Genomic DNA, 12,774 nt, shown 5'->3' with positions numbered 1-12,774 from the left:
ACTGATATGTAGTGATCCTGAAGGCTGATTTCTGTAAGATAAGAGATAGCATCTGCTCCAGAAGACAGTATAGGGTTCTACTGTGTGAGTCCCCCTTGGGAAGATCTTCCTAAAGAGATACTAAACACACACTGGGGTTTGTTTATGAATACAGGAGAGTGCAAAATCTGGTGCGGCTGTGCATAGAAACCAATCAGCTTCTAACTTCAGCTTGTTCAATTAACCACTTCAGCCCTAGAAGGATTTGCCCCCTTAATGACCAGGTCATTTTTTTTGCGATACGGCACTGCGTCGCTTTAACCACTTAAAGACCGAGCCTCTTTCTGAGATTTGTTTACAAGTTAAAAACTGTTTTTTTTTTGCTAGAAAATTACTTAGAACCCCCAAAAAGTATAAATTTTTTTTCTAACACCCTAGAGAATAAAATGGCGGTACTTTCTGTCACACCGTATTTGCGCAGCAGTCTTACAAGCGCACTTTTTTTTGGAAAAAATACACTTTTTTCAATTAAAAAATAAGACAATTTTTTTTTTTACATTGTGAAAGATAAAGTTACGCAAGTAAATTAATACCCAACATGTCACACTTCAAAATTGCGCCCGCTCGTGGAATTGGCGAAAAACCTTTACCCTTAAAAATCTCCATAAGCAAAGTTTAAAAAATTCTACAGGTTGCATGCTTTGAGTTACAGAGGAGGTATAAGGCTAGAATTATTTGCTCTCGCTCTACTGATCGCGGTGATACCTCACATGTGTGGTTTGAACACCGTTTTCATTATTCAGGCGCTAGTCATGTATGTGTGCGCTTCTGCACGCGAGCTCGGCGGGACGGGGCGCGTTTAATACATTTTTTTTTCTTATTTATTTTACTTTTTTTTTTTACATTTTTACACAGTTTTTTTTAATTGTTTAAATGGTGTCACTTTTATTCCTGTAAACATCCCTTGTAATAGAAAAAAGCATAACAGGACCTCTTAAATATGAGATCTGGGGTCAAAAAGACTTTAGATCTCATATTTACATTAAAATGCAATTAAAAAAAAAAAAAAATTTGTCATTTAAAAAAATGCAAAAAAAATATGGCCCTTTAGGAACTATGGGCGGAAGTGAAGTTTTGCCGTCGCTTCTGCCCTGCAGTGATATGGAGATGGGTTGGGGGCCATCTTCCCCTCACTCGTCTCCATACCCAGGCAGGGGACAGACGCGATCGCCTCCAGATCCCGCCGCCGATAAAAGTGATCTCGCGGCGAATCCGCAGCAGAGACCACTTTTATTTTGTAGCGGACCGCCCGCTGGAGAAGAGGATACCGGGGTTATGGCAGCTAGCTGCTATAACAACGATACCCTCCTTTAAAGTCATCACGTAAAACAATGGTGTGCGGTCCTGAAGTGGTTAACTGACAATTGCACGGTCGTGTGACGCTGTACCCAAACAAAATTGATGTCCTTTTTTTTCCACGATTGAGCTTTACTTTGGTGGTATTTGCTCTGCGGTTTTTACTTTTTGCGCTATAAACAAAAAAAGAGCGACGATTTTGAAAAAGAAAAAACAATATTTTTTACTTTTTGCTATGATAAATTAAAAAAAAACAAACATTTTAACCACCACCCACCCAGCCACTGCACATATACGGCCGGGTGGGAGCTTCCTCCTTCTGAGTGGACGTTCAGGAAAGTCCCTCAGAAGGAGTGGGATCGCGCGCGCGTGCGTGCCCTCGCAGCGGTGCGATCCCGATTCGCTTGTGTCACCCAGACACGGCGCATCTCCGATTGGCAGGAGGGCTCTGTGATTGGCCCTCCTGATCACATGATGACTGTGTCCAATCACAGCCATCATGTGATGTAAACAGAGAGCTGGTTGCTAGGTGATCGGCTCTCCTCTCCTAACACGGAAGTTGTCAGTGAGGAGAGGAGAGAGGATCACTGCAGCCAGCCGGTGATCAGTGAGAATGAGCTGTTTTTTTACAGCTTTTTACACACTGATCACCAGCCCAGTGTCCCCACACAGTGTAGAATCACAATGTCCCCAAAATAGTGTCCCCGAAACACTGTCCCCACACAGTAAAAACACCTGTCCCACATATGTAAGAGAAAAATCATATGTCCCAATGATTATCTGCGCACATCTGTACATGATCATCTGCGCACATCTGTCCGTGATCACACAAACCAATTATTATACACTTAACAGGATTTTTTTTTACCAAAGACATGTAGCAGAATACATTTTGGCTGAAATTTATGACAAAATTTGATTATTTTTTGGATCTCTTTTAAAACAGAAAGTAGAAAATATTGTTTTTTTAAAAAAAAAATTCCTCTCTTTTTTCGCTTGTATCGCAAAAAAAAACGTATTTGTGAATAAATACCACGAAAGTAAAGCTCTATTTGTGTGAACAAAATGATAAAAATTTCATTTGGGTACAGTGTTGCATGACCGCGCAATTCTTAATAAAACTGCAAGAGCGCTGAAAGCTGAAAATCAGCCTGGGAAGGAAAGGGGCGAAAGTGCCCGGTATTAAAGTGGTTAAAAACAAATGTTGAAGATGTTTTGTAGCTTCTCCAACTCCAAGCCACTTTTTCAGTTCTAATGAAGGTCTTGCTGGAACCAATCCCCCTGAGGTTCGAATCCTTCCCTAATCAATGGCCATAGATGCAACTTAAATGGAAAGTGTAGAATTTCTGTAGACAAAGAATCAAACTAGATCACTTACTCCTGCAGTTGCGTCTTGATGCATCGCCATAGTAGCCATTGCGGCATTGCTCGCAAAACCGCCCTTCCGTGTTGTATAGGCACTTGAGGCACAGGCCGGTGCGCCGGTCGCAGGACCCGATGTCGGTCATGTCGATGTTGTTGTTACACTGACAGGGCAGGCAGCGTCCTCCAGTCTGGAATGGATTTCCATAGAATCCAGGGGAGCATTCATCACACCGCGGTCCTGGGGATTACAATGTCATTATTGATAATGCCGCAAAAAACACAGTACTGGAGCCCTGAGGCTACAATTCCGACCCCCCCCCCAACCATGTCTTAATTAATAGACATGCGCACTGCCAAAAAATGTATTAGTTATCACTTCATTCGTTTTTTCGGGTCATCCGTTATAATCGCAATTCGTAAATTTGAAAATTCGTAAGTTCTAAAATCCGAAAATTCAAAAATAAGAAAGAAAATCTGAAAATCCTAAACAATAACTAACTAGCTAATAATAACTAACTACTAAATTATAGGTATTGGAATTTCCTTTAAAATTTGGCTGTTAGTGAACGTAACGAATACTAATTTATCCGAAGTTACGAATTATCCGAAATAACGAACGCATCTAAACAAATGAATGAAATGAAAATGAATGAGATGAAATTAATAATAAATTATAATAAAAAAACGTTGTTATTATTATTATTATTGTTATCTATTATTATTAATTTGTTACGTTCCATTCGTTTAGGTACGGCATTCGTTATTTTAGACAATTCGTAACTTTGGATCAATTTTCAAATTTTCGGGTTTTTGAATTTCAAATTTTCAACCTTACGAATTTTTGAATTTACAGGTTTTCACTCATTTGGATGTTTCCGAATTACCGAATTTGTCGAAATTAGTTAAATTACTAATTTGGAACGAAACGAACTGCACATGTCTAATAATTAAAGAAAGTCTCACATTCTGAAAATAAACTTTATTCTATACATAATAACCCTTCACTGTCTTTCTTCCACAAACTGTAAACGTTTCTTGATTGCAGCTGCATGATTTTAATACTGTGTTGTGATTAGCTGTTTAAGTTACCTTGCGGGCGCGCTCCCGAGTCCAGAATTTGTGTCCACAGACACAAATGCCGGACTCGGCCCCGCCCCCCCGGCGCCCGCGTCACTGGATTTGATTGACAGCAGCAGGAGCCAATGGCTGTGCTGCTATCAATCTATCTAATCAAGAGCCGGGACCCCGTGGAGAGAGAGACAGCACGTCCCCGCCAAGGAGATGAAGGGGCTCAGGTAAGTAAACAGGGGGGCTGGGGGGCCAGTGACTGTCAGGTGTTTTTTCACCTTAATGCATAGGATGATGGTTTTTACATATGTTCTCCAAGCCAAAAGCCACATTACCAGGCCCTGGATTAATAGCATTACAAGGCTCTGAATTATTGGAACTTCAAGGCACTGAATTATTGGCACTGCCAGGCTCTGAATTATTGGCACTGCCAGGCTCTGAATTATTGGCACTACCAAGCTCTGAATTATTGGCACTACCAGGCCCTGAATTATTGGCACTACCAGGCTCTGAATTTTTGGCACTTCAAGGCACTGAATTATTGGCACTGCCTAGCTCTGAACTATTGGCACTGCCAGGCCCTGAATTCTTGGCACTACCAGGCTCTGGATTCCTGCCACTACCAGGCCTTGAAATATGGACACTACCAGGCTCTGAAATGTTGGCACCGCCAGGCCCTGAACTCTTGGCATTACCAGGCTCTGGATTTTTGGCACTACTAGGCCCTGAAACTTAGCACTACCAGGACCTGAATTTTTGGCACTGCAAGGCTCTGAATTCTTGGCACTGCCAGGCTCTGAATTTGTGGCACTTCTGGGCTCTGGATTCTTGGCACTTTTTGAAAGTACCAGGCTCTGAATTCTTGGCACTGAAAGACAACACACTGCCATCAAATTGTTATGCTAGTGGAAGATAGATTGAAGTAGGCAAATCTTGGGCAGTTGGCAGATAGGCAACTGGAAGTCATATCAATATAGTCAACCGGAACTCATGTCAATATTATGTTGACAGACTTAGCAGTACACTGGTGCAATTCCAATTCTTCCCTCTCATATGTACAAGAGGGATACAACGGATCCTCTAAAAAGAAGATTTATCTACTAGGAGGGTTAATATGAGCATCTGAGATGGTGGGAGAAGCTTAATATCACCCCTGAAGGATCAGAGACAACATAAAGATCAAGTAATGCGTGTGGTCAATCATAGAGATGAAGGAAGACGTTAGGTGACTTATCACCCCGGCACTGACCTAAAACAATAGATTAAGGTTACAATGGATCAGTTCCGATCAGATAAGACCAAATAATTTATCTAAAGCTCTATCAGCTCATAGTATAGTCATAAGGCATGGTATAAAATGGTGCCTTGAAGCTTAACATATGTACCTCTGATGGTGCACTGAGTCTGCCTGCACTTTGGTTGAATCGGGCAGCATTTGCGTCCAATGGCTGCTAAGGATAAAACAACTTGTATATACCGTATTTCTTATGATTCGTACACCTTAAATATGTGTTTGCAATCCAAGCTGTGATCTGCAAAAAGCTGACTGAACCGTGATGGCTGTGATAAGGCAATATATGACTAAGTGGGATGAGTGTACAGTTCAGGCAGCTGTGATCTGCATATATGGAAAACTTGGGAACAGTTCAGGCAGCTGTGAAGTGAACATGTATAACTTGTGAAATAGGCATATAGTTCAGGAAGCTGTGGAATGTCTACAGTCTATAAAGTCCTGATAAAGCTGGGCCACCCATGACCAGCCTTGATTGGGTCCTTAAGCCCTCTGGTCCACTATAAAATGAGAAGGGCACTGCAAAGGAGAGCTCAGAATCAGTATATTGCATCTCACTGTCAAGAAAATATCTGAAGCCGAGCCTGAAAGGGTAGGTAGGAACTAGTAGAAAGTTGTATTCACTTCACCTCAGTTCACATTCACCTGTGGAGATGCAGAATTTTGAAAGCGGACCATAGACATTAATTTCCCTTAGCCCACGGTTGACCCAAGGGGTAACCAGAAGAAGTAACCACTTTGGACGCTTTAGCAGGAAAGGCACAAATAGGGCAGAACCTGCTAACTATGATGGTGAAGAAGCTTACAGCTCATGGGGAGGGGGGGGGGGGTTGGGCACACTTTGGCCTTTTTTGGCCTTTTTGACCTTAGAGGCTAAAAGAACCTGTCCAAGAACAGGCATAGCCTACAGTAGGTATCTTGGAAGAACATCAGATGTTTAATCTCAGACCTGCGCTAGACAGAGTCCTAGTAGGACTCTGATTGGTCTACAATGGACAACACAGTCATTCACATTTACTCTACTTTAGGGCTGGTTCAAACCAGGCCTGTTGTACTGTGTTGGACAGTGTTGCCCAACGTAGACACAACACAAAGCCTTGCATGGTATAAGGCGTGTTCACACCAACAAACTGCATTGTTGTACATTAGTGTGGGTTGGTGAACCAGCCTGTTTTAATCCCATATGCCGACCAGATTTACATAAAGCAATGATTCATTTTCTAGGTGGAGTAACCTATAATTTAGCAACCCTTCTGTGAAAGGTAAAAACGTAACTGTTTGCTATGGACTGCCAAGCTTTGGACATCTTCGGTCTCTCTTTCCTAATTTTTTTGTGCTGACTCTCAGACTGCCATGGATGTAAGCCTGCCCTATACCATCCACGAAGGGAAACCTATTGTGGGAAACAAGTAGGCCTAGCTTCTGACTTATTTCCATGTTCTAGTCAATGACTAAAAAAGTAGCTAGGGGCTCAACATGATAGCCAGTCAACCAGTATTTACAGAAGGGAATCAACAGCTGAGGGCAATGTCTCCCCCCAATATGACCATTTAACTGATCTTTCCAGAAAAGGTAACAGCTACATACTGAACATCATGGTGAATGGGATTAGTAAAAAGAGCCTCCACTTTGTGATTCTTTAAGCCGTGACTGGTGAGTTGAGGAAACACCACACAAACTGGAACTTTAGCGACATTAGTATGAGACTGAGCAGTTCTCCCATGGCTTGGAGTAAGAAGCAAGGCTTTCTTGTGCTTGATATTTCGGGGGCCAAAAGTCATTAAAGGATTTTTATAGGCAAATGTATCCCCAATGCTTCTCTTCTACCCCTAGATCATGTCCCAACATTATTTTTTTCTTTTACCTTGGTCCTGCAGTAAGAAACAACTTATTTTACTCCCTGTGGCATCATTATCATCATTATCAGGATTGTAAAGTTCTTGCTGATCTTGCAGTTCATATCGATAAAGGCGCACCGCCAGAACTACATCTTCCAAGAGCCCTTTCCCTACATAGAGAGCTTATGCAGACTCTTGGGAGTCAAAGCAGCTATTTTGCTAGAAAAGAAGTCAATGTATGCATATGTTGTTGGACAGAGAGGGATGGGGGATAGGTAAAGTTCTCTAGTCCAGCAGGAAGGGCTTATCTGGTTGGGTTTTTAGTGCAGCAGAAGCACTGTGTTGTTGGTCCCAATAGGAAGATAGAACTTCACTGAAGAGGAAAAACATGGGAGAATATGCATGTGTTGCAAAGTTGTACTGACAGAGTTCCTCCTTTTAGCCATAAAACAGAAGAATTCTCCACTCGTTGCCCAATGAGGATTGGTGGGTAGTAAATCTACACTTTGGAGAGCTTAGAAATGCTCATTAGTATTTATTGTGCTCATTAAATACAATGCAGCCCCAGCCTTGAAAACCCATAAAAAGCCAATGGAACTCTAATACGTGATATCTATTAACTGCATGGTTCAGTGTCTATACCACAAGAGTGAGGGGAAAGCCATGCATGGGGTGGTGGCAAGGTCGAGAAGCCGTTTACTCACGCCGGGCCACTCCTGACCTCTTCACCCGTCCTGGAAAAAGAAATCGTAAAACATTCCCAAAATGAGAGGTGGCCCTCATTACACAATTCTTCAAACAGGCACCTAAAATGCCACCAACTTCCATTCTATAAACAACATGGCTGCCAGCTCCATGAATAAACTTGGCTCAATGCACACATTGGCTGGCACATCCTTATTTGAATGGAAATTTGCTCAAGCACCAAAAAGGCTGCCACCACTGTGAATAATTGTCAAATCAATGGACAGAATGACAGAAACCACTGAGAATGATTGCCACCTCAACACAAAGAATGGCTGCCACCCCTATGAATGAGTGTCACCTCAACATATAGAATGGCTGCCACCACCATGAGTGAGGGTCAACTCAACACATACAATGGCTGTTATCAATGTGAATGAGTGTCAGCCCCAATGTAAAGAATGGCAGCCACCACTGTGAATTAGTGTCTCCCCAACGTATAGAATGGCAGCCACCACTGTGGATGAGTGTCATCCCAGCATATAGAATGGCTGCCACCACTGCGAATGAGTGCCTTCTCGACTCATAGAATGGCAGCCACCACTGTCAATGAATGTCACCTCAACACACAGAATGGCTGCCGCCACCATGAACGAGTATCACTTCAATGCACTGGATGGCTGCCACTACTGTGAATGTGTAATTCACAGAATGGCAGCCACCACTATAAATGAGTGTGATCCCATTGTATAGAATGGCTGCCACCACTGTGAATGAGTATCACCTCAATGCACAGAATGGCTGCCACCACTGTGAAGAGTATCACCTCAATGCACAGCATGGCTGCCACCACTGTAAAGAGTATCATCTCAACACACAGAATGGCTGCCACCACTGTGAAGAGTATCATCTCGATGCACAGAATGGCTGCCACCACTGTGAAGAGTATCATCTCGATGCACAGAATGGCTTCCACCACTGTGAATGAGTATCACCTCAATGCACAGAGGGGCAGCCACCACTGTGAATGAGTATCACCTCAATGCACAGAATGGCAGCCACCGCTGTAAAGAGTATAATCTTAACGCACAGAATGGCTGCCACCTCTGTGAAGAGTATCATTTCGATGCACAGAATGGCTTCCACCACTGTGAATGAGTATCACCTCAATGCACAGAATGGCAGCCACCACTGTAAAGAGTATCATCTCAACGCACAGAATGGCTGCCACCAGAAAATTGCCAGCCATATTGTTTATTACACCCCAGCCCCTACACATATTATTACATATGTAGGCTCTGCTTTCTCCTTGGTAGCACGTTGAATGGTTGTGACTTATAGTAACACATTTAAGGAAAAGTGACAGTATCTGTACAAATGGAAAATGCCCCCCTACTCCTGACCCAATGATACTCATCTCTTCAGTGCTTTCCGGCAATTCCTTCTCCTATCACAGCTGGCGCTAACAACCCCAATGTTGTCTGGTGTTGGCCACCAGGAGAAGTGATATCACTCCCTCCAGCAGGTCACAGTGCTCGTGCCTCGTGTCCCATGAGAGGATGTTGCATGCCCCCCCTTACTGAGAACCAGCAGGTATTTTCGAAAGCATTGGCAATGAAGGAGTGGCAGGGTAGCATTGTCCAAGTTTTGGGGGTCCTTTAAACAGATTCTGTCACTTTGCCCATTTAACCTTTTTTAAAAGACCCTGTCACCAACTTCAAAAATTCTAAGGTAAAGGGACAGAAAAATCAAGTATATTAAATGTTTACTTGCTGTGTATTTGCCTTCAATTATTTTTTTTTTAATTGCTTGCAATGTGCTTTTAAACTTGCTAGAAAATGTGACTACTTTTCACAAACAGTCAATTCCTTAGCACAGCCCCCTCCCTCCTTGCACACCACAGCCCTCTCCACTTCTGGGCATGTCTAATTACTGTCTGTGCTGGCCCAGCTCCTTCATCCCTCCCCCAAGCTACCTACATAACCTTTTTTTGTAGCAGCCAGGAGAAGAGCAAAGGGGAATACTATAGAGTGTAATCACTTCCAGGATGGCAGCACCCAGCAGCAGTCTCAGGGCTTTTGTATGTCCACACAAAGGGAGGGTTTTACAGGTAAATAACATGCCTAAAATACGTTACATATACATATAATCTTATAGGAAGATTTTTGTTGAAATAAAGGATTTGGTGACAGGGTCTGTTTAAAGTGAAACATTTTTACATTTTAGACTTTTAAAAGGAAAAGCCTCTTCTGTGCCCCTCTCTGATTAAGTTTATTCTGGCCTGGCTTTCCTACCCTATAAACCTCACCAACTCTAATTACACCATCCAAAAATACTTTATTTAGCTGGCCTAGTGTCTAAAATCAGGACCATAGAGGTCACGGGAAGCAGTGAGATTGGTTACTACAAAAAGAAGAAGAGAGGGTGCCCCGGCCTTGCACATTATGCCAATAAATCATTTATTAATAAACCAAAATAATCTAGATATACTCACAATTCACTGTGAAAAACCTCATCAAAAAATTGTCAATGGTAATATAGCTTGGTCACGTGCACATGCTCCTTTGCAAGGAAAGGCACCACCTGGATCTTTACTGGCTTAAAGTGTTTTGAGGGATATCCCCTCTTTCTCAGCTCTGAGGAAGAGGGGACATCCCTTGAAACGCATAGGCAAGTAACGATCAAGATGGTGTCTTTCCAAGCGAAGGAGCATGTGCAGGGGACCAAGCTATATTACCATTGACAATTTTTTGATGACCTTTGTTTTCACAGCGGTTTGTGAATAAATCTATTTTGGTTTGTTAATAGATTTTTTATTTTGCTGGCGTAGTGACTTAAAATATGGCCATAGAGGTCACAGGAAGGAGAGAGATTGGTTACTACAAAAAACAAAGAAGAGAGGGTGCACCAGCCTTGCACATTATGCCAATAAATCATTTATTAGTAAACTCAAATAGATATACCCCAAACCACTGTGAAAACAATGCTCATAAAAAAATTGTCGATGGTAATGTAGCTCTATCCACTGCAAATGCTCCTTGTTTAGAAAGACACCACCTTGATCGTTACTGGCTTAAGCGTTTTGAGGGGTGTCCTGAGGAAGAGGGGACGTGCCTCGAAACATGTTAGCCATTATCCAGTAAAGATCAACGGTAATGTAGCTTGGTCCACTGCACATGCTCCTTCACTTGGGAAGACACCACCTGCATCTTTCCTGGCTTACATGTTTCGAGGCATGTCCCCTCTTCCTCAGCTCTGAGGAAGAGAGGCACCCCTCAAAACGCATAAGACAGTAAGGACCGAGGTGGTGTCTTTCCAACCGAAGGAGCATGTGCAGTGGACCGAGCTACATTACCCTTGATCTTTACTGGCTTTACTGGATCTTTACTGGCTTACATGTTTCAAGGCATGTCGCCCCTTCCTCAGCTCTGAGGAAGAGGGGACGCCCCTCAAAATGTGTAAGCCAGTAAAGATCAAGCTGGTGTCTTTCCAAGCGAAGGAGCACGTGCAGTGGACAGAGCTACATTACCATTGATGATTTTTTGATGTTTTTGTTTTCACAGTGGTTTGTAAGTATATCTAGTTTTGGTATATAAATAAATGATTTATTCACATAATGAGCAAGGCTGGTGTGCCCTCTTCTTTGTTTTTGTAGTATGCTATTGAGGCGTCCCTAGCAAAGGGTTGCACTTTCTCTTTTCCATTGAGGAGTGGATGTGTGAGAAACATTGGGGTCTGGTTATCATTTTCGTGCGCAGGAGGTGGCCTGCATTGTTCAGAGTTGAGAGATTGGTGGCTGGGGCAAAAATCCTTGGCCAAGAGTTGGTGGGCCTCGGCATGAGCAATGGGTGAGGGTATTTATAAACCAGTGATAAAAAGGCAGCATTGCCCGTACCAACCCTTCCCTGTAATTCTCCCCTTGCCCTGACTGCAATCTCACCTGTATAGCCTTGGTTGCAGTTGCAGATGACCTGCCTTGACCGTGGTTCTTGGTGGCATGATGCGGCAAAATGTCGCCCACTGTTGGGACCTTCTGGACATGGACACGGCCGGCAATGATCACCTGATCCAAGTACAGGGTTTCCAAAGAAGCCAGGAGCACACCTGGAAAATAAAGATGGATACTTAAACCCTTAACCTTATTTGCACCTTTTTCATGGTGGTGCACAGACTCTACAACCACAGGAGGAATCAGATTATACATTCACGGTGACCAGTGAGGAAAGTCACCTCTCACATCTGTCTCCCACACTGTTGTCCCGGCAGTTCAGACAAGCTCCCGTCCTCTGATCGCACTCCTCCGAGTGACTGTTGCATACGCACTTTCGGCAGTTTGGAAAGCCCCAGTGCCCCGGCTGGCAGCGATCACATTTGGAGCCATATGCGCCAGGCCGGCAAGGGCACTGCCCATTGTACTGGTCGCAGAAGTTATGTGTGGATCCCTCCAGATTACAGTTGCAGGCTAAAAAAAAGAAAATACTGATCACCAGAAATCCATGTTGCTGCTAAATGCTCACCACTTCTTAATTCTCAAGGCTGCTATTGGGTGCCTGCCTGAGAGCGCATCCCCGCTCTACAAATCAAGCGTCAGAAGAAATGAATGGGCCGCACACCGACGGTGCAAAAAATGCTAAAAACAGTATAATTTAAAAATCGGAGCACAACATAACATCTCGCCTGCTATCCACCTACTTCAGCAAATCTTCATGATTAAGACGTTTTTGGGCGAAACACATTGGGGCGGGGGCACAAGTCACTGGATTAAACTGTTTTTAGAATTTGCGATGTCATCAGTTCATTTCTTTTGACACTTAATAAAATACTAATGTCATATGACACATAGCGAATCAGAAACAAGCACCCTGACTGCCTACCCCAGCCATCAAGGAATGGCAAGTCTCAGCTCATCCACAAAACTACTTTCATACCCCCCCCCCCCTCCCCCAATTATGTGTTATAGCTATGGTTAGGTTACTTCTGCAGCCAGAAGGTCCAAATCCATGCGTCCCAGGGGCACATTGGTCACATTGTCGTCCAATGACGTTTGGTTTACACCGGCACTGTCCTCCATAAGGATCGCACTCTGAACTCAGAGATCCTTGAGGGTCGCAGTTACATGCTAGAGAAAATAAAAAATATCAATCATTAGAATAAATGTCTTTTTCATACAGGGTAGAAGCATAATAAATACAA

The 12,774-nt window shown here is 43.2% G+C and overlaps 1 protein-coding gene across 4 annotated transcripts in view; it reads right to left on the bottom strand.

Annotated features, from left to right (window-relative positions):
- LAMB2 (laminin subunit beta 2) overlaps positions 1 to 12,774 on the bottom strand; it is a 136,804-nt gene that overhangs the window by 24,405 nt on the left and 99,625 nt on the right. Inside the window, exons 19-24 of one of the 4 annotated variants that reach the window (XM_073591809.1) lie at positions 12,557 to 12,700; positions 11,812 to 12,043; positions 11,522 to 11,685; positions 7,602 to 7,631; positions 5,154 to 5,219; positions 2,714 to 2,938 (exon numbers count right to left, since the gene is read on the bottom strand). In XM_073591809.1, coding sequence (XP_073447910.1) covers positions 2,714 to 2,938; positions 5,154 to 5,219; positions 7,602 to 7,631; positions 11,522 to 11,685; positions 11,812 to 12,043; positions 12,557 to 12,700 — 861 coding nt within the window. The remainder of the gene's footprint in view (positions 1 to 2,713; positions 2,939 to 5,153; positions 5,220 to 7,601; positions 7,632 to 11,521; positions 11,686 to 11,811; positions 12,044 to 12,556; positions 12,701 to 12,774) is intronic. The other 3 variants (XM_073591810.1, XM_073591811.1, XM_073591812.1) reach the window with 3 other exon arrangements.

Source organism: Aquarana catesbeiana, linkage group LG07, assembly GCF_042186555.1.
Source record: "Aquarana catesbeiana isolate 2022-GZ linkage group LG07, ASM4218655v1, whole genome shotgun sequence".
Classification (NCBI taxonomy): Eukaryota; Metazoa; Chordata; class Amphibia; order Anura; family Ranidae; genus Aquarana; species Aquarana catesbeiana.
This window is presented reverse-complemented; position numbering and strand designations above follow the sequence as displayed.